The sequence below is a fragment of the Narcine bancroftii genome, chromosome 6 (genome assembly GCF_036971445.1).
Source record: "Narcine bancroftii isolate sNarBan1 chromosome 6, sNarBan1.hap1, whole genome shotgun sequence".
NCBI classification, from domain to species: Eukaryota; Metazoa; Chordata; class Chondrichthyes; order Torpediniformes; family Narcinidae; genus Narcine; species Narcine bancroftii.
This window is the reverse complement of record NC_091474.1, coordinates 162871071-162896070: the sequence shown is the minus strand read 5'-3', so window position 1 is coordinate 162896070 and position 25000 is coordinate 162871071. Positions and strand designations below refer to the sequence as shown.

Below are 25000 nucleotides of genomic sequence, written 5' to 3'. Positions count from 1 at the left end.
TGAACAACTTTGTCATTTTTACACATCAGCAAGTTGAACACTCAAAAATGCAACTTTCATCTGTGTTGCATCTGTTATGCTGTTATTTATTTTGTTGGAATGTATCCAAAGTGAACTATGTTGAATAAATTGAAGGGATATAAATACACAAAGTTCAATGTATTTTAACATTGTGTGGTAAATATTTATTTCTAACTTCTTCAGTGCACATGGACATATCCTGGAAAATTCTGTCCTTTCAAGGTGAATCCTGTCCCCAAATATTTTTGCTAGCAACTGAAACCAATTCATGTGATAGTGTAATCTTGTTCATCATAATCTATTTTAGGCAACATTGTTAATATTTAGGTCTGAGCGATGTCATAAAATTGCAATTAGGTTTACAGACTCTTGAAGGTGGCTGTAATTTTTAGCAAATGTCTCAAAGGAGGATTTTAAAATAAATGTATATAACTAAAAGAAATGAGAAGTGAGTTTGGTTTGGCAGAGTTGAATGTCATGCTGTTGGATGTTGTGTTCATGTTCATGATGTAATGCTGTGTTCCTCTGTTTATGTGTCACATTCAATATTTGACAAACCTGTTCATGGGCACTTCATTATGAAGATACACACCTTCAATTCAAATGAAATAGCTTTGATATGATGACTTTGGGGCAAAGTCCCATTCATGATGATACTGTCAAGTTGACATCTTTTGAACGTTGTAGGAAAAAAAAATATTTGAGTCCTTGAAGTTGAGTGAATATAAGCAATGGTACAATGAATTCGACACAATATATTCTGCCGATAATACCATGAACGGTTGGGAGATCATATTAGCCCACCAGGGAAATAAAATGAAGAGTGTTTGTATATTTTATTCAATCAATTCATTGCATCCACTGAATGTCCTCTATACCAACGATGTTTTATCTGAGACCATTTATTACTGTGAACCTGCAAAATGTGCAAATACTGGAATAGTTGGTCAGTACTTGTTCCAAGAAATTACATATTTTATAAGCTTCTTCCAAGTAATGACATATTTTACAAAGGAAAATTGCTTCTGAAATTGTTAAAATAGAATTTTTTATAGCTACTGACACCTGCATTTCAATATGTATCAAATGGTATTCCTTATCTTGATTTCACCTCAACAAATCTGAGAAGACTTGATTTTGAAATGTTGGTGTGCCAATTCTAAGGGATTTTGCTTATCGCTATTCGTTGTGGGTACAGAGGAAATACTGCGTTCCGATTTTGGTCATTCTCCAGATCACTCTTTTATTAAAATGCTGAAGTTTTACATAGCTTGGTGCAGACACTGGAGTTTATAATAAGTTTAGAATTAATATTTGTAGTTAATGATTGCAATTTGGTATATTTCTGCCTTCTGTACAATTTTCATTCCCTATTTTACTTTTTTCAAACCCTTGCTGTTTCATGAATCTGTGGGGAAAGTCTATCACGATTAAAAGGATCAGTTTTATCTGTTGAGAAAATCAATTGGTATGATTAAATGTTTTTATGTATCTGTTCCCGTTGATAGATATTGACCAGAAAGGATTTTTTTTCTATCCACAGGCTCTGAAACAGCAGCAACAAAGGAAGCAATGTCGTCCTGGTTTAACAGTGTCCTCCAACCCAAGGCTGCTGCTGAAGTCCGTGAAAGCAACTGAGCAGGCAGCATCTAAGACTGGTATGCTTAAAACTGTTCTTTCCCAAAAACAGTCGTTTTTGCTCTGAACAAAAAAATATATATATTTTTGGTATTTTGTTTTTTCCTATGCAGTTTATTTATGTGCTTGGAAAACCACTGCAATTAAAAATAGAACCAAAGTGATAAATTAGTGTGCGAGAACTCTGAATACAGGTACAAGAGGGCCATTTGTTAAAATACGGCATGTGTTCACTATCCATGGTGTGTAGGCTAAATACAGTTTTCTTGAGCAATTTTATGAGAATTAATGGGTGTACTTACAAAGCCATGCAATGTTTTTGCTGATGTGGTCCATATTTGTCAAATGTGGGATATAAATTAATGCAAGCACAACAATTCAATAAGGTGTGGCCTTAGAGCCTTAAACATAGTCTGTTGTTCTTAACAAAGATGAGCTCATTTTTCAAAGCACCAAAGAAACCTTTCACACAGGATATTTAATCAATAACTAAAATCCCGGAGTGCCTGCTGAGACAATTCAAAATCAACAACATTTTGAAGAATTGTTTGCTCTATTAAATCTGCCTTTTCAGAGAAATTAATGTAAAATTGCTTCTGAATGTCCTTTTCAATTCAAGGCTTCTGGACTTGGGGCTCTTGTATGAAATTTGAAAACAACTTTCTTGGCCTTTAAAATTGATGAATGGAGAATGATGAATTTTGCGTGTGACTCCAGTGCATGCCACATAGTCGTGGTTTAAAAATTACTCTAGCTATCACAGAACGTGACATGAAGAAGGAGGCCATTCTGCTAGCTTGTGCCTGTTTTGTTCTCGTTTAACCTCCCCTGTCTCCTCTTCTTTCACCATAACCAATAGCTATTAGTCTTCAGTAACTGATTCAGTACCCCTTTGAATGTTATAATTGAATCTGTTTCCCCATTATTTCAAGAAATGTATTGAGACTTGCTGCATCTGTTTTTCTTTTTTGAATATTTTATTTATTAAAAACCATGATGCATATATTCAAAAACATATACAATTAATAGATGAAAAAACATGCATGGTATATTTATACAAACTAACCCCCTACAACCCTCCACTCCCCTAACCCACCCACCACACCCCCCACTAACCTATTCCACAGAGAAAGGAAAATAAGAAAAGAAAGAGGAGATTAACCATAATAACATAATTCATCAATTCATTACCATGGATTAGAGTAACACTACCACTGTGTGGCTTGGAGGTTCAAAAACTCAAACCCATATAATCCAAATAAGGGCTCCAAGTTTTATGAAAGAAAAAAATAATTATCACGTAAATTATATGTTATTTTCTCCAACGGAAATCAAGACCTTAACTCCATGTGCCATCTCTGAATACTCAAATCAGTCTCATTTTTTCCAAGTAATTGACAAACATTTTCTGGCTACAGCTAATGTCAATCTCAAAAATGCAATTTGAAATCTATTTAATCTTAATTCTAAACTCAACAAAAATACTAAAGAATCTAATGAAAGTTTCACTTTTAAAATAACTTCTAAAAGTTCCTTAAATCTATTCCAAAAAGGGTTTACTGTTTCACATGACCAATTAGAATGTAAAAAAGAGCCGACTTCCTTCTGACATCTAAAACATAAATCTGAAGGTATTAAATTATATCTCCTTAATTTTTCCGGATATAAATATAATTGATGAATAAAATTATAATGAACTAACCAATATCTTACATTTATAATTTTAGTCAGACTATCCTTACATAAATTCATCCAATCATCTTGATAAATAAATATTCCTAAATCTTTTTTCCCATTTTAACCTAGATTTATGCAAATCCAACTTTAGCATTTTATTCTGTAATAAAGAATACATCTGATATAAATCCCTTCTTACCAGCCTCTGTAAGTAAAGTTTCAAACTTGGATCATCTAGGTAACTAAAGTATGTCCAAAATGATCCAATAATAAAGCTTTAATTAGATAATAAGAAAAAAGAGTATTTGAAGATGTATCATATTTCTCTTTCATTCTTTGAAAAGAAATATCTCACTTTATTACAATCTTGTACAAATTTAATACCCTTTTGATCCCACAACTTCAGGGGAAATCATTATGATACAAAGGGGAAAACATTATGATACAAAGGAGTTTTGCCTGAAATCTTCCCTTGAGTACCTATAACTTCATTTATTTTATACCATTGTTCCATTTAATGTTTCAAAACAGGTAAATTATAATTACTCAATTACTTAGAATTCCATCTATAAATAAACTGATCCATTCTCTTTTCACCAATTTGAGATAATTCAATATTACCCCATAATCAATGACTTTTCCAAATCAAACATTCTATTAATAAATTTCAACTGTTCTGCATCACAATAATTTTGAAAATTTGTAAGTTGTAAACCTCCTAATTCATTTTTCCAAGTTAATTTTTGTAAAGATACTCTTGCCATTTTATCCTTCCATAAAAATTTTCTCACCATGGAATTCAAATCCTTAAAACATTTTTGGGGAATCTTGGAAGGGATAAATTGAAATAAATATTGAATCCTAGGAAAGATGCTCATTTTAATACAATTAACTCTTCCTATTCATGTAATCGGTAAATCTTTCCATTGATTCAAGTCATTTTTAATTTTAGAAAGTAACGGTAAATAGTTTAAATCATAGAAATGACTAGAAATACTACCTAAACACCTAAATACTTAATTTAATCCGACCATTTAAATTTAATCATGTTTACAAAAAGAATAATCCATTGCCTCTAATGGCGTAATCTCACTTATTTCCGAATTAATTTTATAGCCTGATATTTCTCCATACTGTTCCAGTCTGTCATGTAACTGCTTCAAAATATCATCCACAAATAAATTAATTTTAAATTAATCAGATTACACTTTAATACCTTTAATATTACCTTCTTGCCTAATCATCTGAGCCAAAGGTTCAATAATTAATGCAAAAAGAGCTGGCAACAAAGGGCAGCCCTGTCTAGTTGATCTATTCAAAGTAAAGGGTAAAGATAACTGTCCATTTGTCACAACTCTAGCAATAGGATTTTTATATAAAGCCTTAATCCAACCAATAAATATTGGGCCAAATTTAAATTTCTTCAAAACTTTGAATAAAAAAAACTCCACTCAACTCAATCAAAGGCCTTTTCTGCATCCAATGAAATAACCATTGGTAGGTTGGATCCCTCCTGAGAAATATTAATCAAAGAAATCAACTTCACAATATTATCTGCCAAATAATGATTTTTAATAAATCCAGCCTGATCCAAATAAATTAAATCTGGTAAATATGTAGCCAATCTATTAGCTAGAACCTTCATTACAACCTTATAATCAACATTCAACAATAAAATTGGTCAATAAGACCCAGCTATCAATGGATCCTGATTTTTTTTAAGAATAAGTGTAATAGTTGCCTGAGAAAAAGAATCTGGAAAAGAATGAACCTCCATCGCCTGTTTCAATACTTCCATCAATAATGGAATTAATAAAGCTTGACGTTTTTTTATAAAATTCAGAAGTAAATCCATCATGCCCTGGAGACTCCCCATTTGGCAAACATCAAAGAGCATTTATTACCTCTCCAGAAGTAAAAGGAGCCTCCAAATCTTTAGCTTTCATACAACTCAAAAAAAGGTAAATTACTCAGATAAGAAATTACCAATTTTAACTTCATCTTCCTCGACTTCAGATGTATACAGTTTTACATAAAATTCCCTAAACACATCATTAATCTCGTGAGGTTTATATGTAATAATTGAATCTTTCCTAATAGTTTTTATTGTTCTTGAAACTTGTTCCGTTTTTAATTGCCAAGCCAAAACCTTATGAGTTCTTTCCCCTAATTCATAATATCTTTGTTTAGTTCTCTGTTCTTTCTTTGGCTTGGCTTCGCGGACGAAGATTTATGGAGGGGGTAAAAAGTCCACGTCAGCTGCAGGCTCGTTTGTGGCTGACAAGTCCGATGCGGGACAGGCAGACACGGTTGCTGTAATAACTTCTCAAACATACAAGTTTGAAATAAATTTTACAATAATTTCATATTAATCAAATGTATTTTCTTAACCTCCGTTGAATTCTGCTGTAAATATTTTTCTAAAATCCCTATCTCCTTCTCTAACTAGTTACTTCAGATATATGTTGTTTCTTCATTTTAGTAGTAAAACTAATAAGTTGTCCTCTCAAATATGCTTTTAGAGCATCCCATAAAACAAATTTACTGTTAACTGAGCCCATAGTTATTTTCAAAAATAACTGTATTTGCTCTCTTATAAAATTACAAAGTTCTACATTTTTCAACAACAGAATTAAATCTCCGTCTATATATAGTATCAATCCTCTCAGCCTGTACATGTTATTTATAACAAGGAATGATAAGACAAAATTTTACTCTTTTTACTCAGCTGTTAATACACAACCTTGCAATTGTGCTAACAAAAACAAATCTATTCTAGAATAAGAATCATGTCGAAATGAATAAAACAAATTACAATTAACAACTAAAAAAGTCTACCAACTGACTCAGTAACTGATTCCAATTTAAAAGATAATTTTTTTTATTAATCACAATAGCTACACCTCTTGCTTTGGAATTAATCAAAGAAGCTGTAACTTGACCAACCCAATCTCTTTTCAATTTCCAATGTTCCTTCTCAGTTAAATGTGTTTCATGCAGAAAAGCAACATCAACCTTCAACTTTTTAATAAATGCCAGTACTCATTTTCTCTTAATTGGATTATTGAGCCCATTAACATTAAAAGTAGCAAAATTTTAATTGGCAATCATTTCAGTTTATATCGAAAACCATCTTACCACTCATGGTGGGACTCCTTTCCATGGCAAATACACAAAAAAACAGAAAATCTCCTCAAGTAGAAAAAAACCCATACAAAAAAGGAAAAAATATTGTTCTACGGTATTATCCCCCTCAATTGTATGGGAGTGACCAATGCCCAAAGTGGCCAATGACTTTGGAAGGAGCAGTAGCCAAACCACCCCCCTCCCCGAACACAACAAAAAATAATAACAAATCATTTTAAGTTTGATATGCTTCTTCCAACTCTCTATTAACTTGGTCATCATCGATGTCAATTTCAACCAACTGTTGAGATCCCCTCTCTTGTGTACTATTCTTCTCATTCTGAGCTGGTGTGGGCTGTTGGAAAAAACTTTCTTGACTTTTCATCTGTTTGTTATCAGATGAAGAATTAGCAAATGTAAGAGCTTCAACATCATCACTAAAAAGATGAGATTGAAAAACTCCATAAAAAACTTTAAGAATGGCAGGATATCAAAAAGCAAATTTATATCCTTTCTTCACAAAACAGCTTTGGCAGAATTAAACTCTTTACGACGTCTAATGACAGCTTGACTCAAATTAGCAGAAAAGAAAACTATTATTCTTAACTATCAGGGGACCTTGATTACTTTTCGCATTTTGAACTGCAACTCTTAAAATCAATTTTCTATCTTGATACGCAAACATCTAATCAGAATAGAGCGTGGCGCTTGACCACCAAGAGGTTTTCTTTTTGCTCCAATTCCAAACCATTTGGGAAATATTCTTTCCCCAAAACTTCAGGAATCCACTTCTGAAAAAATTAAACTGGATCAAGACCCTCAAGATCTTCCAGAAGACCAACAATCTTAACATTATTTCTCTGACTTTGATTCTCTAAAGCATCAATCTTCTTCAATAAATCATTCCTCTGAATTTCCCATCTAGTAAATGAATCCTCCATCAGTCCCATCTTTTCTTTACATTGTTCCACATCATCCTTACAATCATGAAAATCTTCTTAAATTTATCTTGTACTTTATCCACCAGCTTCACACACTTTGCCACATCCATCTTAATTGATGACATCTCTTCTTTCATAATAGTAAATTGTTCCTTCATAGATGAAAAACCTTGACCATCTGACTTGCCATGTTCTCTATTTGTTTAGATTACATATCAAATTGACTTACTGAATCTGAATAATGAGGATCAGACTTTAACTTCATTGATACATGTTTAGATATGGGCCTACCCTTATATATTACAGTACCTGGGTAAATGTCTTCTTCCTCCAGTCCCCCTCCGATGTCTCCTTCTTTCTCCGTCAAAACCAATGTCATTTCCGCCTGCCCACAGGTTCTGATCTCCCCCCCCCTCCCGACGGTCCAGCATCGCTTGGCCGTGAGAAGTTGGATCCCCCGCCGCATGGGCTGAACTCGATATAACGCGCATGCGCTAAGTTTCGCGCAGGTGTGATTGCTCCTCATAGTCAGGAGGAGGATGTCTTCTGGCTCCGGTGCCATCTTCCCCAATGCTGCATGGTGTCGGCACCGGAGTCAAGTGCGTCGTACCCAGGGACTGCCTTTGCGGTCTTGGGTGAACAGGAATCGACTCTCCAGGCTCCATCTCGAAGGAAGGCCCAATTTCTTCAGAGCTTGAAAGTTATTTTGAAATCTTTTTTTTAAACAGCTAGTGCCTTTGTTTTCCTCGTTATTGCCTTCTAAAATGTATTAACTGTCTATCCACTATTTTTTTAAAAAATTTAAATCTTTAAAAGTTGGTTTTTTAATAGTTCTGTCTGCAGAGATGTTTTCCCACGTCTCCTGCCTATGCCATCATGCCACCCCACCCCGCTGCATCTGTTTCTCTGCAAAGCTTTGTCTCTTGTCCCTATTACAATTGCAATTCATGAAAACATTAATCACAAAATATAAAAATAGCAATGAACATAATATGTCTCATTTGTTTGGCTAAGAAGCATTTTCAACAGTGTGATTTTATTGAAATCAATCATAAGGAAATGAATAGACACAAAGTCTCCCTTCATTACCTTTACCTCTGCACCATTTTGTTTTGTTTTGGCTAGTTTTTTTCCAACTACAGTAAACCCCCTTTTCTGTTTTGGAATTCATGTTCCACCTTGGTCTCGTTTCTTAATTTCTTCTGATTTTTTTCAAAGCAAACATCTTTCTGGACATTAATCACTTTTTATAAGAACAACTGCAGGTGCCGCCAAATTGAAGCAAAAGCAGAAAACACTGGGAAAATTCAGCAGGTTAGGCAACATCTGTGTGAAAGGGAAACTGTAACTTCTCTTCCTTCATCTTCTATGACATCCCCCCTTCAATACCACAAACATTGAATCCAAGCATGCCTTCCTCATTTCGACCTACTTTCCAAGATCCACAAACTGAACTGCTGCAACCGAATTTGCCATTTCTTGAAGTGTCTGCAACTTGATGGATTGGCCCTGTTTCTTTTACTATGGATGCCAGTTGACCTGCTTAGTTTTTCCAGAGTGCTTCTGTTTCCACTCCCTTTGCTCACTGTTCCTTAACTCCTTCTGAGTTTGCAGCCACTGCTCTCCAGTGCAGCATAACCATTGCCATAAAATCTATTGTTGAGCGGATGACTGTTGTTGATTCAGATGCTTATGGAGGTTGAGTTTAAACAGCCTGGCACATTTTCCTATTTGCTTGGACTTATCTCTTTCTTCATCTTCTATGACATCCCCCCTTCAATACCACAAACATTGAATCCAAGCATGCCTTCCTCATTTCGACCTACTTTCCAAGATCCACCAACTGAACTGCTACAACCGAACTTGCCTTGCCACGTTTGGTCTAAGTGACAACTTCGCCATTTGTGTAGCTTTCGACTCTCTCTCCTCCTCCTCTTGTTTCAGTCATGAATAGGTAAACCTTCCATTCTCTCTGGTTTCGCTGTTTCTTTTTAACAACTGTTCCTGTCCACCACCATCCTCTGCAACTTGACTGAATATTTTCTCAAGTTGAATTTTTTACCATTCTAAGGATGTTGCTGCGAGAACCCCAAATGGGTCCCACCTATACTTGACTCTCGATGGGACCATCTGATGTTCTAACACTGCTCAAGTCCTCCCCTTCTCTTTCTGTGCATTGATGCACAGAATGCTTCTCATTGTGGTTCAGAACATTTAATTGCAGGAGTAACAGAAATTTTTAAAAAGTGTTTCTCCAAGAGGCTGAGACAAGAGAAAGCTAATGGGGAATATATGGAATTGGATGTCATTTTAAATATATACCCCAGAATATAACTAACATTTTATTGATGAGATAAAGGAGCTTAATTGGTTGTTTGCTACAAGTATGCAGAGTCAATTGATTGAGGTGCTTGGAGAATCCAGTTTGGTAGTTGAATCACTTAATTCCCCAGGCAGCAAGCCAACTACACATCGTATCCCCTGATGGTCCTTTATCCACATGCTAACCAGGCCTGAGTTTACTTAGCTGAGTTCTCCCAGAGATTGTAACGAAAACAATGATCTATTGCTTCCAATAAAATAAAAAATTCAAATAATTACTCTAAAATAAATGATTGAGAGCAAACAAATAGTCTGGCCCAATGGCTAGTATCCAGGTAGCTGAATAAATGGTGGGCATTTTCCATAATCCCCTAGATTCTGCAATAGACCCAGTGGATTGAAAGGAAATATAGCATTCCTCTTCAGAAAAAGAGTGAGACAGTAAATGGGGAACAACAGATAAGTTGACTTGATAGCAGATGTTGGGTATGTCTATCATTAAGGATATGATGACAGGAACTTGGTTGTTGGTAATATGAAATCCTACTGGCTGCGTCAACTGGTCCCTGGTGCAGGAAGGGAACCACTGGCATTCATCTATTTCCACACAAGGACGTCTGGAATTCACTGAGCGACCAGTGCTGTGACACTACTGGACTTTGCCTTTTGACGTACCTTCTTGCATATCCTGTATTATACCATATGACATTGGAGCAGAATTAGGCCATTTGCTCTGCCAATTAAATTGTGTATTTTTCTTTTCAACCCCATCCTCTTGCCTTCTCCCCATAACCTTTACTAATCTGCTTTAAATATACCCAATGACTTGGCCTACACAGGTGTCTGTGTCAACAAATTCTACCGATTGACCACTCTGGCTGAACCTGTATTTCTGGAGGACCACATTAGATCTGCCATGTGCAACTTTTTCACTTGTGCAATTCTGAATGTTCCTTGGCATCCAGGTTTTTTGGACTTGTCCACCTTGCCCTTCTCTGTTTCCACTGCTGCTTGCTTTTTATCTGGAGTCATATAACCATATAACCACTTACAGCACAGAACAGCCCAGTTCAGCCCTACTAGTCCATACCGTAACAAATCCCCACCCTCCTAGTCCCACTGACCAGCACCCGGTCCATACCCCTCCAGTCCTCTCCTCTCCATGTAACTATCCAGTCTTTCCTTAAATGTAACCATTGATCCCGCCTCGACCACGTCTGTCGGAAGCTCATTCCACATCCCCACCACCCTTTGCGTAAAGAAATTTCCCCTCACGTTCCCCTTATAATTTTCCCCCTTCAATCTTAAACCATGCCCTCTAGTTTGAATCTCCCCCACTCTTAATTGAAAAAGTCTATCCACGTTTACTCTGTCTGTCCCTTTTAAAATCTTAAACACCTCTATCAAGTCCCCTCTCAATCTTCTACGCTCCAGAGAAAAAAGCCCCAGTCTGCACAACCTTTCCCTGTAACTCAAACATTGAAATCCTGTCATCATTCTCGTGAACCTTCTCTGCCCTCTCTCTATTTTGTTTATATCTTTCCTATAATTTGGTGACCAAAACTGTACACAGTACTCCAAATTTGGCCTCACCAATGCCTTGTACAATTTCATCATAACCTCCCTACTCTTGAATTCAAAACTCCGATTTATGAAGGCCAACATTCCAAATGCCTTCTTCACCACACCATCTACCTGAGTATCAGCCTTGAGGGTACTATTTACCACAACTCCTACTAAATCCCTTTGTTTCTCTGCACATCTCAATAGCCTACCATTTAATGCATATGACCTATTTAGGTTTGCAGAAAAATATAACAGCCCAGTAATTTGTCTGCATCATAAATTGTGTTAAAATGCTGTATGAAGGCTTTCAAGAAGCTGAATTTAAAGGTGTTGTATGTTATGGAAAAGGACTTTGACAAATAAGCACTCACAAAGGCTTTCTCATTGTAAAAATCTCAGATACTGATGCAAACTTGATTCAAGGCATTTAGAAACATCAGATCCTATTGAACAGCTCAATGTTGGAGACTTGTTTGAGGGATTTGTGGTCAGAAAATTGATTGGAACAGGGGAGAATGGGTGAGGGGGTGGGGAAGTGGTGGCATGAACAAGAGTCCAAAAGTGATTGATCAACACAAGGAGGAATGAAATGGACATGAGCAGAATTCTCAGAAAACCTGCTGCATAAAAATGAACACATTGAACACCGACAGGAAATAAATGTAGCCCTTCTTAACATGGGAGCAAAGGAGCAGCTCCTGAGTTAGGGCCTGCTTAAGAATAACTGGTTTGTAACAGTTGCAGGTCACAAACATGCAAGTGTTGTCAAAGTGTGCACCATGCAAAAGAATTTCAAATCCAATGACATAAAAAGTAATTTGAGCAAAAAATAAATCCCTAATTCAAAGGGACTGTAAAAAGCTTGATGTTAAACCATTTTAATGATATGAAATGAGTATGAGGTTTCTTTGGTCTTGAGAACAGAGTGGCTTTGAATATTTAAAGAGATAGATACTCGCTCGCTCTCATTCCCACACACCCTCTCTCTCACACCCTCTCTCCCACATGCACCCTGCCCCCCCTCCACCCCCCGGGCGCACCCTCCCCCCTGCTCGCTCTCTCTCTCTCTCTCTCTCTCTCTCTCTCTCTCTCTCTCTCTCTCTCTCTCTCTCTCTCTCGCACCAACACACTGTCTTACACAAACTAAATTTTGGGCATAAAACATTTTCATCTAAAAGCAGAATATCACTTATCGCCACAGGATGGGAAATGAAGCCATCGGACAGGTGTTCAACAAATCCTCAGAATTCAACCTCCAGTTCATCAGCATCTGGTAAAATGGAACAAGCTATGTCAGGACTGGCCAGGAAGCCCTCTCAGAGATCTGAGAGGCTCAATGCAAGTGAGTTCAAAATATCTTTCTATATACTGTGTGCAATGTTTAGTTCTGTAAAACTAGGAAACATTAATGGGAGGAAAACAGAAAAACATTTATTGGAGTTGACGGGTTTGAGGTTATAAAAGAACTGCAGTTACTACTGCCAGCAGGAGCACACCATCAGTGTAGTGAAAAGGGCTGGGCATTGACTTCATCCTTCTGATCAATGCACTCCTGTGGCAAAGAACCACGGTGCAGAATCTTCACAGTAAAGTCTTCAACACATTTAGTGAGATATTCAGACTTGATTCTCCAACATTTGGTGTTGATTTGACTGAAATATTTGAGAGAGAGAATCATGATTTATTTTCTTGGAGAAGGAAAATGGTCACTGAAATATCCTTTCTCATTCATGTATGCTCAACAATGACTTATAACAGTTCTCACCATTTTAAAAAGCAGCTCTTAAATTGTTGTTTGTATAAAATTGGCAGCAAATTGTTAGTGTCTGTAACCTTTTAGGATATTGAAACATTGTTCTAGCTTTATAATGTGTACAATTGTTCATCCTCAGTAATATCTTTTTTAAAAATTGGAATGGAATGCTTCACAATAAAGCTTTTCTTTCACCTGGGCAGTTTCTATGGAGGAACACCAGTTCTGAAATACTTTGTTATCAGAGCTAAGTCCTTGAAAATTATAATGAGAGAAATAGTGAGCCATTTCAAACATTCAACCTATCTTCAGAAAAGATTGCCTCTTGCTGTGAACTATTGATGTTCACTTACGCCATAAACATCTCTGATGATGTTGAATTCCAGCCATTTTCTCTTGTTAGCCTCAATCTACAGGAAAAGGAATTTAGTGAATGTGGAGAGAAATTAGTGTTAGTTGCTCTGAGTCCAGTGTAACTGTTGTGATGTCCGTACAATATTTCATAAATTTGAAATGCTGTCTGACCCACTGAGTTCCTCCTGCAGTTTTTTACTCATATTTTCTACAAACTTCCATTGAAAATTATTTCAGACTTATAAAAGAAAAACTGTGCATAAATTATTAGGTCATTGCAAGGGTAACATGGATGATGAGGACAATTTGGGTCAAAGGGCCTGTTTCCATGCTGTCCAACTCTGTATCGAAAATTTTAAAGTTGCTGCTGTGGGAATTAATTTTCCTCATAATCCTGGATGTTTGCAACATTGGAAAAATAATAGGAATGCTTTCCTCATATTTTTCCAAGAAAATCTTGAATGAATTCCCAGGCTCCTCCAAAGCTTGGATTCCTTGGTGTATGGCTCCCTAGATGAAACATTTTGTGCAGGTGTATGGAAGAGTGAGAATTGATTCCTAGATTCTTGTTGAAGAAGCACCATAAAATCTATCATTCACACCAAGCATTTTGTCATTCTCAATTTTTTTGAATTGGCATCTAGTTTGTTGAATTGTGCCTTGATAAAACACTTAAAGGATCATTTTTGCATCAAATGTAATATAAACACAAGAAAGGCATATTATTTGTTCCACAGAAGAGTTCACGCTTACTTTTTGCTAAACAAAAGACTGAGCTCCCTCCAGAAAAAAATTGGGTACAAAATTGAGGGAGAGCAACCAACTATTGACTGAATATTTATGGTAGAATAAATTATTCTGTGGCATGGACAACATGGGCATCATGGTGGAATAGCTTCTGCAACCTGCATTCGATCCTGATCTCAAATACAATATGTGGGAAGTTTTCACATTCTCCTTGTGATTGGGCGAGTTCTCTCCCCCCCCCCCACACACACACACACACACACACACACACACACATTCCTCCCATGTCTCAAGGAAGTGTGGGTTGTTAAGTTAATTAGCCACTTTGTATCTGGATAGCACAAGAATTGGGGGGAGGGGGCATCAATAAAATAATAGGTGCAGGGAAAGAAGTGAGGGAATGGGATTGCTTTGAGAGTCAGCATGGATTCAACGGGCTGAATGGCCTCCAATGTTCTGAAATATGAAATGAAATTAAACATCATTCATATATGCAATTTACTGTTGAATGATCTGAACAAAGAATAATTTAAGTTGAAGTAAGAAGATAAATAATTTTAAATTACTTATCTTCTTGTCTGAAGTACTGTATTCACTAGCTCCACTTAGGTTGCCTGAATGGGTTGTAAATTTCACACAGAATGTAAAGGAATGAAAAGGTGAGCAATGATCAAAAACAATCCGATGTGATTTTCAAAGACTCCTACTGCCATATAGAAAATTCAACGTTAAGTTGTTGGACATTGCACATGAGTATGCGTGAAGTTTAGGTGAACAATTTTCTGGATACCCTCTTAAAAATGTTATATTGACCCAAATTATTTCCGCTGATTGTTTGCTGTGCATTGCAGCATTGTTTCTGAAACCCATAGGGGAATTGTGGGGAGGTTGTTGGTTATCCTGGAGCTATGTGGAAATTTTTAATTGAATATTAATGTTCTGGAGTTCTGCGTTTCTGAACAGAAATTTGGTACACTCGGAGTTGTTCAGTCATTATTTGCATTTGACAGTTTTGCAATCAGTCACATTACAAAACATGCTATTTATAGTGCACTGTAGTACGTCGGGCAACAATAATTGCAGGGTCAGTTATTATCTGTTAATAGCATTTGTACTGCAATGGAACTTGGATGTGGCATACTTTTTTCACTGCTTTCAGTATCTGTGGAGAGTGAGCTTCAGGTATGTAAGGATAGCCATGCAGTTTAATATTTAAAACATCAAATTATTGACAAAATGAATTGCAGCATTGCTGTGAGTGTGTTTATGTAAGCAAAAGGCAGCATGATGAGGTCTATGGAATGCCATCTGCTGGAGGAGTTCAAGCTCTGGCTCTTGGAGGTTGAGCCAACAGCTGACACCAGCCAGGGTCCTGAGCAAGTTTCCACAAGTGGGAATAGGTGACTGCCTCACAAGCTATCTAGCCATTATTTTGTTTTGAAACCTAATTGGAGGAAGGGTGGTGCGAGTAGTTCACTGAGGAGTTCAGGCTGGTGGAGACCAAACCACCCTAGGTGAATGAGGCAAGAGAAAAGTCCAGGCAACAATCTTTAGTAGAATCTTAGATTATTACAGCACAGAAACAGGCCCTTCAGCACATCAGTTTTGAGCTAAACTTTATTTTGTCTCGTCCCACCATCCTGCAACATCCCTCCATACCCCTCCCATCCATGTACCTGTCCAAATTTTTCTTGCATATCAAAATTGAGCTCACATTCAGCACTTCAGCTGGAAGCTTGTTGCACATTCTCACCACTCTGCATAAAGTTCCCCCAAATATTCCCTTTAAGCAATTCCCTTTTCACCCTTCACCCAGGTCCTCCAGTTTTTAATCTCTCTGAACCTCAGTGGAAAAAGACTGCTTGAATTTACTCTATTTATACCCATTATAATTTTGTATACCTATATCAAATTTTCAGATCTATGCTCCAAGGAATAAAGCCCTGACCGATTTAACCTTTCCCGGTAACTCAGTTCTTTGTCCCTACAACATCCACACAAACCTCCTCTGCACTCTTTCAATGTTGATAGCCTTCCTTTCATTGTGAGGAAAACAAGACTGAATAGTCCAAATTGAGCCTCACCAGTTGTAGGAGCCAAAGGTGTATTGTTTATTCTTGTTGGTTTGGCTATGGGAGTCGGTGGCGTCCTGGGGTCCAGAGAGTCCGCGCATTCTATTTCTTCCGGTGTGCACACGTTTTTCACTTTGATGGTTGGCGCATGCACAGGGGTTTCATGGTGGTTTGAAAGTTGTTGTCGTGCACCAACTGGCATGGCAGGATCGAGATGAGAAGGATGAATAGGGCTCCGATATTTTCTGTTGACCATTATCACATATGATGGACGTTACTACAGTCATAATCATGTTTCGTACAACTATGTTTCTGTAAAAATGCTTCTAGACTTCACTAAGATTTGTTATAACGTGTTACAGTTAAGAGCCAACTTAGCCTCCGAGCAGCCTTTTCATGGATAGTAGTCGCTACACATTTGACACAATGTCAACGAACCCAGCTCAGCGTGGACATTGGTGACTTCAGGGGTTTTTACGAGGCTCTAAAGGCTTTGTACGGCTCCTCACCCCAAGTCCGAAGCTCGCTACGCAGCTCAGATGGCAAAGTCCTCCTCAGCGACAAGATCTCCATCCTCAACCGATGGTCAGAACACTTCCAATCTCTTTTCAGTGCCAACCGCTCAGTCCAAGAATCCGCCCTGCTCCAGCTCCCTCAACAGCCCCTAAGGCTAGAGCTGGATGAGGTCCACACCCGGGAAGAGACCTATAAGGCAATTGAACAACTGAAAAGTGGCAAAGCAGCAGGTATGAATGGAATCCCCCCCAGAGGTCTGGAAGGCTGGCGGCAAAACTCTGCATGCCAAACTGCATGAGTTTTTCATGCTCTGCTGGGACCAAGGAAAGCTGCCTCAGGACCTTCGTGATGCCATCATCATCACCCTGTACAAAAACAAAGGCGAGAAATCAGACTGCTCAAACTACAGGGGAATCACGCTGCTCTCCATTGCAGGCAAAATCTTTGCTAGGATTCTCCTAAATAGAATAATACCTCGTGTTGCCGAAAATGTTCTCCCAGAATCACAGTGCGGCTTTCGCGCAAACAGAGGAACCACTGACATGGTCTTTGCCCTCAGACAGCTCCAAGAAAAGTGCAGAGAACAAAACAAAGGACTCTACATCACCTTTGTTGACCTCACCAAAGCCTTTGACACCGTGAGTAGGAAAGGGCTTTGGCATACTAGAGCGCCATGGATGCCCCCCAGAGTTCCTCAACATGGTTATCCAACTGCACGAAAACCAACAAGGTCGGGTCAGATACAGCAATGAGCTCTCTGAAGCAAGGCTGCGTTCTCGCACCAACCCTCTTTTCAATCTTTTTCAGCATGATGCTGAAACAAGCCATGAAAGACCTCAACAATGAAGACGCTGTTTACATCCGATACTGCACGGATGGCATTCTCTTCAATCTGAGGCGCCTGCAAGCTCACACCAAGACACAAGAGCAACTTGTCCATGAACTACTCTTTGTAGACGATGACACTTTAGTTGCCCATTCAGAGCCTGCTCTTCAGCGCTTGACGTTCTGTTTTGCGGAAACTGCCAAAATGTTTGGCCTAGAAGTCAGCCTGAATAAAACTGAGGTCCTCCATCAGCCAGCTCCCCACCATGACTACCAGCGCACCCCCCCCCCCCCCCCCCCCACATCTCCCAGGCACACAAAACTCAAAACGGTCAACCAGTTTACCTATCTCGGCTGCACCATTTCATCGGATGCAAGGATCGACAACGAGATAGACAACAGACTCGCCAAGACAAATAGCGCCTTTGGAAGACTACACAAAAGAGTCTGGAAAAACAACCAATTGAAAAACCTCACAAAGATTAGCGTATACAGAGCCGTTGTCATACCCACACTCCTGTTCGGCTCCAAATCTTGAGTCCTCTACTGGCATCACCTACGGCTCCTAGAACGCTTCCACCAGTGTTATCTCCGCTCCATCCTCAACATTCATTGGAGCGACTTCATCATCAACATTGAAGTACTCGAGATGGCAGAGGCCGACAGCATCGAATCCACGCTGCTGAAGATCCAACTGCGCTGGGTAGGTCACGTCTCCAGAATGGAGGACCATCGCCTTCCCAAGATCATGTTATATGGCGAGCTCTCCACTGGCCACCGAGACAGAGGTGCACCAAAGAAGAGGTACAAGGACTGCCTAAAGAAATCTCTTGGTGCCTGCCACATTGACCACCGCCAGTGGGCTGATATTGCCTCAAACCGTTCATCTTGGCGGGCAACAACCTCTTTTGAAGAAGACCGCAGAGCCCACCTCACTGACAAAAGACAAAGGTGGAAAAACCCAACACCCAATCCCAACCAACCAATTTTCCCTTGCAACCGCTGCAACCGTGTCTGCCTGTCCCGCATCGGACTTGTCAGCCACAAACGAGCCTGCAGCTGACGTGGACATTACCCCTCCATTACTCTTCGTCCGCGAAGCCAAGCCAAAGTAAAGTCGCTACATTGTAATCAACAAAAAATAGCTGCATCTATGGCAAAACTTCATGTATATCAGAGTTTTTAATTGAATGGATGTTGTCGAAACATTTGTACTGTCTCCCTTCGGTTTGGAGCAATACTGAAAACAATATGGCAGCCATGTTGGAAATGCTGGCTGCAGGCTGCTGACTGTAATTGGCCTCCGTCGGTCTGAGCATTGGCCACAGAGGGGTCCAGGGCTTCTAACCCGCTGGTAGAGTAATTTGGTGAGAATCACAACAATATTATTGACTGCTGCTGCAGTGGAAACTCGCTCATTGACAGCAGCGCATTACAACCATCAGAAGTGGTATGCTTATGTTTGTGGATTCCTTCTGTATATTTGTTGCGGGTTTGAACACAGTTTTGATGTGCTGCAACTTTTCCATTGGGGACTGTTGATCTTGGGCATGTGTGGTGTGTGGTTGGTGCTTGAACTTGATGGACGGTTGGAGGGAGATGCGTAAAATGGCCACTGCCGCTCCTGCCGGTGTCACCGCTGAGGCACGATGTATCACAACCTTGCAGGTCGTAGATCTCAAATCAGAACTGAAGTGGCGAAACCTAAATATAAGTGGTGTCAAAAGCGTTCTCATTGCGAGGCTAAAACAGGCAATAGAAGAAGTGGTGGTTTTGGTTGATGGGCATGAAGATTTTGTAAAATCGCTGCAGAAGACCAACTGAATTTAAAGTCAGCAACTTGGAATTGGCTGAAGGTGTATCACAAAATGGTGGTAAAGATGATGAAAATGCAAAGGATGTGCAATTAAAACTGGAAAAGAGTCAAATATTAAGGCAACATTTGACATGCAGGATGAAATACAACCAGGTGACATTGTGTCAAATGTTGGAATCAGGAGAAGCAAACGAAGTTCTTCTGGATTAAGATCCAGAATCTAGTACTTCATCTGCACGTATAAAGGCTGAGGCTGAAATGTCAACTCTTGTTGTACAACAAAAATTGCTTAAGGCACAAGCTTTGGAAAAGCAGGAGGAGCAGCTGAGGAGAAAAAGGAGCAGCTGGAGCTGGAAGCAAATATTGCTGTTTCTGTGGCCAAAGTGGAGGTACTAGGAGCTGCAAAGGGATCTGGTGTTCGAGGTAACTTATCTGAAGTGTCTGCTGGTCTAGAGTCATATTTTGAAAAAGGACAACAAGAAAAGAAAACACAGTTACAAGACATGCAAACATATGGACAAATCCTCCCAAAGCACGGTGTTAACAATCCACAAACACCAAGAATAATAATAATAACCGCAGAGAGAATTGTAGCTCAAAATCAATCTTTCACCACAGTTTCCTTGACATGCCAGTCAGCCATCAGAAATCTGGGTGAACATTCACATGAGACATCGCCATTAACACTACCTGCTACAAGCAACAGTGAACAAAGCAACATATTCTCAGTCATGGAAAGGCAAAATGAAATCTCTGCATCATTAATCCAGCTACAGTGTCTCTCTTCCATGCCCAAGAAGGAGATTCAAGTTTTTGATGGTGGCCCACTTCACTACCAAACATTCATTAAATCCTTTGAACGCAGTATTGAAAGCAAGAACAAAACCCCAGAGATTGTCTCTTATCTGGAACAGTACACAAGAGGACAGCCAAGGGAACGTAAGGAGTTGCCTACGTGAACAGAGGATTCAGAAAGGCTAAGTCTTTTCAACAGAAGCACTGAGCATAAAATTGCTACAGCTTATATGGATAAGGCTCTTTCATGGTTGTCAATAAAACTGGATGACGCAAAAGTTCCAGAAGTATACAACCTCTTTCTAAGAGGATGTTGTAATGCCATGGAAGATATCAATTAAATGCATAAGCTTGACATGCCTGCTAATATGCCAGTTATCATGAGGAAATTGGCTGACCGGCTGAGGGATATGTGGAGAACTGTGGCCTGTGATTTCCAGGAAAAACACGATCAAAAAGCTACCTTTAAGGAGATGGTGGATTTCCTTGAAAGGGAAGTGGAGAATGTAACAGGCCCAGTATTTGGAGATGTTAAAGACACTCCCAACAGTGAGCAAGGATGTAAGGAGCTCCAAGTCACAGCCTCATCCAAAGTGAAGGGAAGTATCTTTGCCACCATGGTGACAGTTGCAGATAAGGACAATGATAAAGTGACTAAAGAAAAGGAGAGTTTGTCCGCTGTGAGGAGCTGTCTGTTCTGTGGAGGTGGCCATGGTCTGGAGATGTGTCCACAGTTGGAAAAGAAGGTATATATGGAGAAAATCACTTTCCCAAAGGAGAATGGAGTATGTTTTGACTGTCTGTGTAAAGGACACATCCGCAAAAGCTGCAGGAAGCGACTCAGCTGCAAATTACGCTTTAAAGCATCCCAAAAAGCTGCATATCCACTGAAGAAAGAAGGAAATGGAAAAGAAGCAAGTGGAAATAAATAAAGCATCTGAAAACAGTGCTGTATCCTCTGTTTAGACAAGTGGTCTTACTGGGTACAGGGAAGATGACTGCAAACTCTCAATAATGCCTGTACAGGTCAAGGTCAGAAAGGGGAATGCAACAGTGGATACATGCATTTCTTGACCAGGTAGCATTACATCATTTTGCACAGTGGGACTAATGAAGAAGCATAATCTTCAGGAAAGAAGGTCAAGTATGGTAGTGCACTATCAGTAACCCACCAAAACTCGGCCAACCTTGTTGGCCCGGATGGGAGGAGTCATAGGGTATGAGTCATCAGTGGGCGGGCCAGCTCCATACATACAATAACCAACAATAACTATATACAATGGAGGAAACATATCACTACAAGTATTCTATTTAGAACTATGAGTCAAAGGAAGGTCGTTGATATTGTTTTAGGTCGCTGGACTGGACAGCAGTGATTTTTGCGATCTCCCGGGCATATACATTCAGAAGACCATGCTTGTGCACAAAGAAAACATCCCACACCAAAACTATATAGATTGTGATCTCATCTGAGGAATGTTAATCCACCAGAAATTGGCTCTGACATAGAGTTGCTGATTGGTTCAGATGTACCAAAGGCTCTGGAACCTCTAGATGTAATATGGAGTGTGGGAGACAGAACTTAAGCTGTCAAAACCATGATTGGTTGGACGATTAATGGACCATTAGGAGCAGTTCAGTGACAGGTGTCAACAGGATATCAGTTGTGAAACTTGAAGAGCTGTGGGAACAGCAGTTCAGGACTGACTTACCTGAGGGCCTCACTGATGACCAAGAACCTTCAAGGGAAGACAGGCAGTTCTTGGATTTAGTCTCAAAATCTGTCAGGCTAGCTGATGGCCATTATTGCATTGGATTAACTTTAAAGGAAAGAGAGATGTGCGTGCCTGACAATAGAAGTGTTGCTGAGCCTAAAGAGAAGATTCTAGAGGGATTCTTCCTTTCATTCGGACGACACCAACTTCATGTCTGACATGATATCCAAAGGATATACAGAGAAAGTACCAGATGGAGTCTTGGAATGTAGTGATGGCAGAAAATGGTGTCGACCACACCATGGGGTTTGGCATCACAAAAGAAAAAAACTTCAAGTGGTGATTGACTGTGAAATAACATTTTTGGGAGTTTCACTAAATTTTCAGCTCTTACAGGGGCCAGACTGAACCAGAACATTATTAGGAGTCATGGTTAGATTCCATAAAGAACCTGTTGTCATCACCAGGTGAAAGTACCAAATAAAGACGGTGACTTGTTACGGTTCCTCTGGTGGAGAGTACAGTCAGAACATGGTGGAATGCAGAATAACAGTGCATTTATTTGCAGCAATCTCATTTCCAAGTTGTGCGAACTTTGCCCTTAGGAAGTGTGCTGAGAACAATGTTCCGCCTTCAGGTTGTCAGCACCATCATGAACAACATCTATGTGGATGACTGCCTCACTTCAGCAGCCTCAGAAGATGATGCAATAGGTCTTTATCATGAGCAAAGAGCAATTTGTTTCAAGAGAAGTTTTCTACTTAGCAAGTAGAAAAGTAAGAGTTGTCATGTATTGGCTGCCATACCTGAAACCGAGAGACCAAAAGAATCTGGATTTAGACTATGGCACCCTTCCTGTGGAGAGGGTGTTAAGTGTACAATGGTGTGTTCAGTTGGATGGTTTTGAGCTCAAAATAATCTCGAAAGACCAACCTCTCACAAGAAAGGTTCGATACATAACCCCTTTGGAATATCGGCACCAGTAGTCCTGACTGCCAAGAAGATCCTGCAAGATTTGTGTTGGAAAAGGAATTGGTTGGGATGATATGATACCAGACTCCCATTGTGCAGGAATGGATGTGTTGGATTCAGGATCTTCATAAGCCGGAAGACTTTAAGGTTGACAGATGCTTCAAACCCACAAGCTTTGGAATGGTGACATCTGCTCAACTGCATCATTTTGCTGATTTATGGAACTCTTAGTTGCCTGTTCCTGCATAATAACCATGGTCAGGCACATTGTGGGTTTGTAATAGGAACAGCAAGAGTGGCTCCATTAAAGCCAGCTACTATCTATCCAATGGAGTTGACTGCTGCCACCATGGCGAGCAGAATGGACACCGTGTGGAGAAAAGAGCTACAGATGAAACTAGCATACTCCATATTTTAGACTGATATTACCTCAGTGCTCAAATACATCAACAATAAAACCACAAGGTTCTGATTTTTCCTGACCAACAGATGAGCTGAAATTTACAGTCTCACATGCACTACAGTGTTATGTTAACACAGTGAACAGTCCAGCAGACATGCAGAAGTTTGAACGTCAAATCTTTTCTGAAGAAAGAAATATGGGTGTCTGGCCTCAGTTTCTTCTTCGACCTCAGGAAGAGTGGCTTCAAAGTCCTGATGGTTTGGAAGAAATCTCATCAGAGGACTCTGAAATCAGGAGCGTAGCTATAAATGCTGCTCAGATAATGTCTGAAAAAGTGGATCCAGTAACCCACTTAGTCCATTGCTTCTCATTCTGGACTCGTTTGAAAAGGGCAGCAGCATGGATGCTCAGACCTAAAGGACTGCTTCTGCATCGTAGCAGAAAGAGGAAACAAGCAAATGGTGTCCTTGCTCCGCTTCATCCAGATATCATCCATCAAAGAGATCTGCCACAAAAGGAGACAGGAAATCTTGAGGTTCAGGAAAACAATGGCCTCAGAGTTGAAGAACTGGCTAATGCTGAAATGGAAATAATCTGCTTTTGACAGAAGAAGAGATTTCCAGATGAAATCTCAAGCCTGAGAAAGGGAATGAATGTAAAAAGGACTAGCCGCATTCATAAACTCATTCTGGAAAATGATGCATTGTTACGAGCCCAAAGGACCCCAAAACCCAGCAGGAATAGATATTCACCAAGACAAGTAGTTTTTAAAATAAAAGTTACTTTTAATTATCTTTAAACACGAAAACAGAATCAAACTTTAACTTATCTCTAAACTTAACTAACCCAAATTAACCCCCTTCTAATTCTAAGCGCACATGTATGTAATGTAATGTAAATTTAAGAAAAATTCTTTGGTTCACAGTTCAATCTCACTTCTCTTCAAAGTTCTCTGGATGTAGGCAATTCTTATACTGTGCACAGAATTTAACATGCATAAAGTTCACCAGGCTTTGGTGCTCGAAAGGTAAATGTTTACCACTCAGGAAGGTTCATGTAGGGTTTGCAGAGAGAGATTTGTTGTCCCAGGATTTCCACAACTGAGGTACCACCATTAGACATCTCAATGACTCGCTGATGAAACTTGCCCCATCAGGGTTCTACAGATAATAACCTCTTTCTTTCAAGCTATCACAGAGTTCCTTTCTGTTCCACTTATTCCAAGAGAAACATCAGACAGATAGCACTTCCAGCCATCCACTGCTCTGGAACTTCCAGCTCTTCCTGGCTTGCACTGTTCAGCTCCTTTAGTGTCACACACACTAGCTGAGAGGGCTCGTCTTCTCTCCTCTCTCTCCAACTGATACTGCCAAAAAGCCCATGTGACCCTCTCACTTGCAAAAACCCCCCACCTTCTTCAGCAAACCACAGGAGTTCTCTCTTGGTCAAGTTGTTGTGTTCGATAAACAGAAAGTGACCTTTCTGTGAGCACACTGTAAGTACTTTTTAACAGCCCACAGCCAGTTTGTCTCCTCCAAACAATGGTCTTTCATTTCATGCCATCATTTCAATTAGCACCTACTTGTGAAATGTGCATCACATTCTCGAGAGATCCTGCAATGTTACTGAATATGAATTCTTCAGTCTTTCAAATAAGATCTGTTTTAAAATGTGTGTATGTATGTAACCCACTAATCTTACTGAATTCTCCCAATATTTATCCATTACAGTATTAAGAGTT

The 25000-nt window shown here is 39.3% G+C and overlaps 1 protein-coding gene across 9 annotated transcripts in view; it reads left to right on the top strand.

The window, feature by feature from the left end:
* The window catches only part of asxl2 (ASXL transcriptional regulator 2), a 224720-nt gene that overhangs the window by 155339 nt on the left and 44381 nt on the right, over positions 1–25000 (top strand). For all 9 annotated transcript variants that reach the window (XM_069886552.1, XM_069886554.1, XM_069886561.1 and 6 more), the window contains 2 exons: positions 1565–1679; positions 12493–12633. In XM_069886552.1, coding sequence (XP_069742653.1) covers positions 1565–1679; positions 12493–12633 — 256 coding nt within the window. The remainder of the gene's footprint in view (positions 1–1564; positions 1680–12492; positions 12634–25000) is intronic.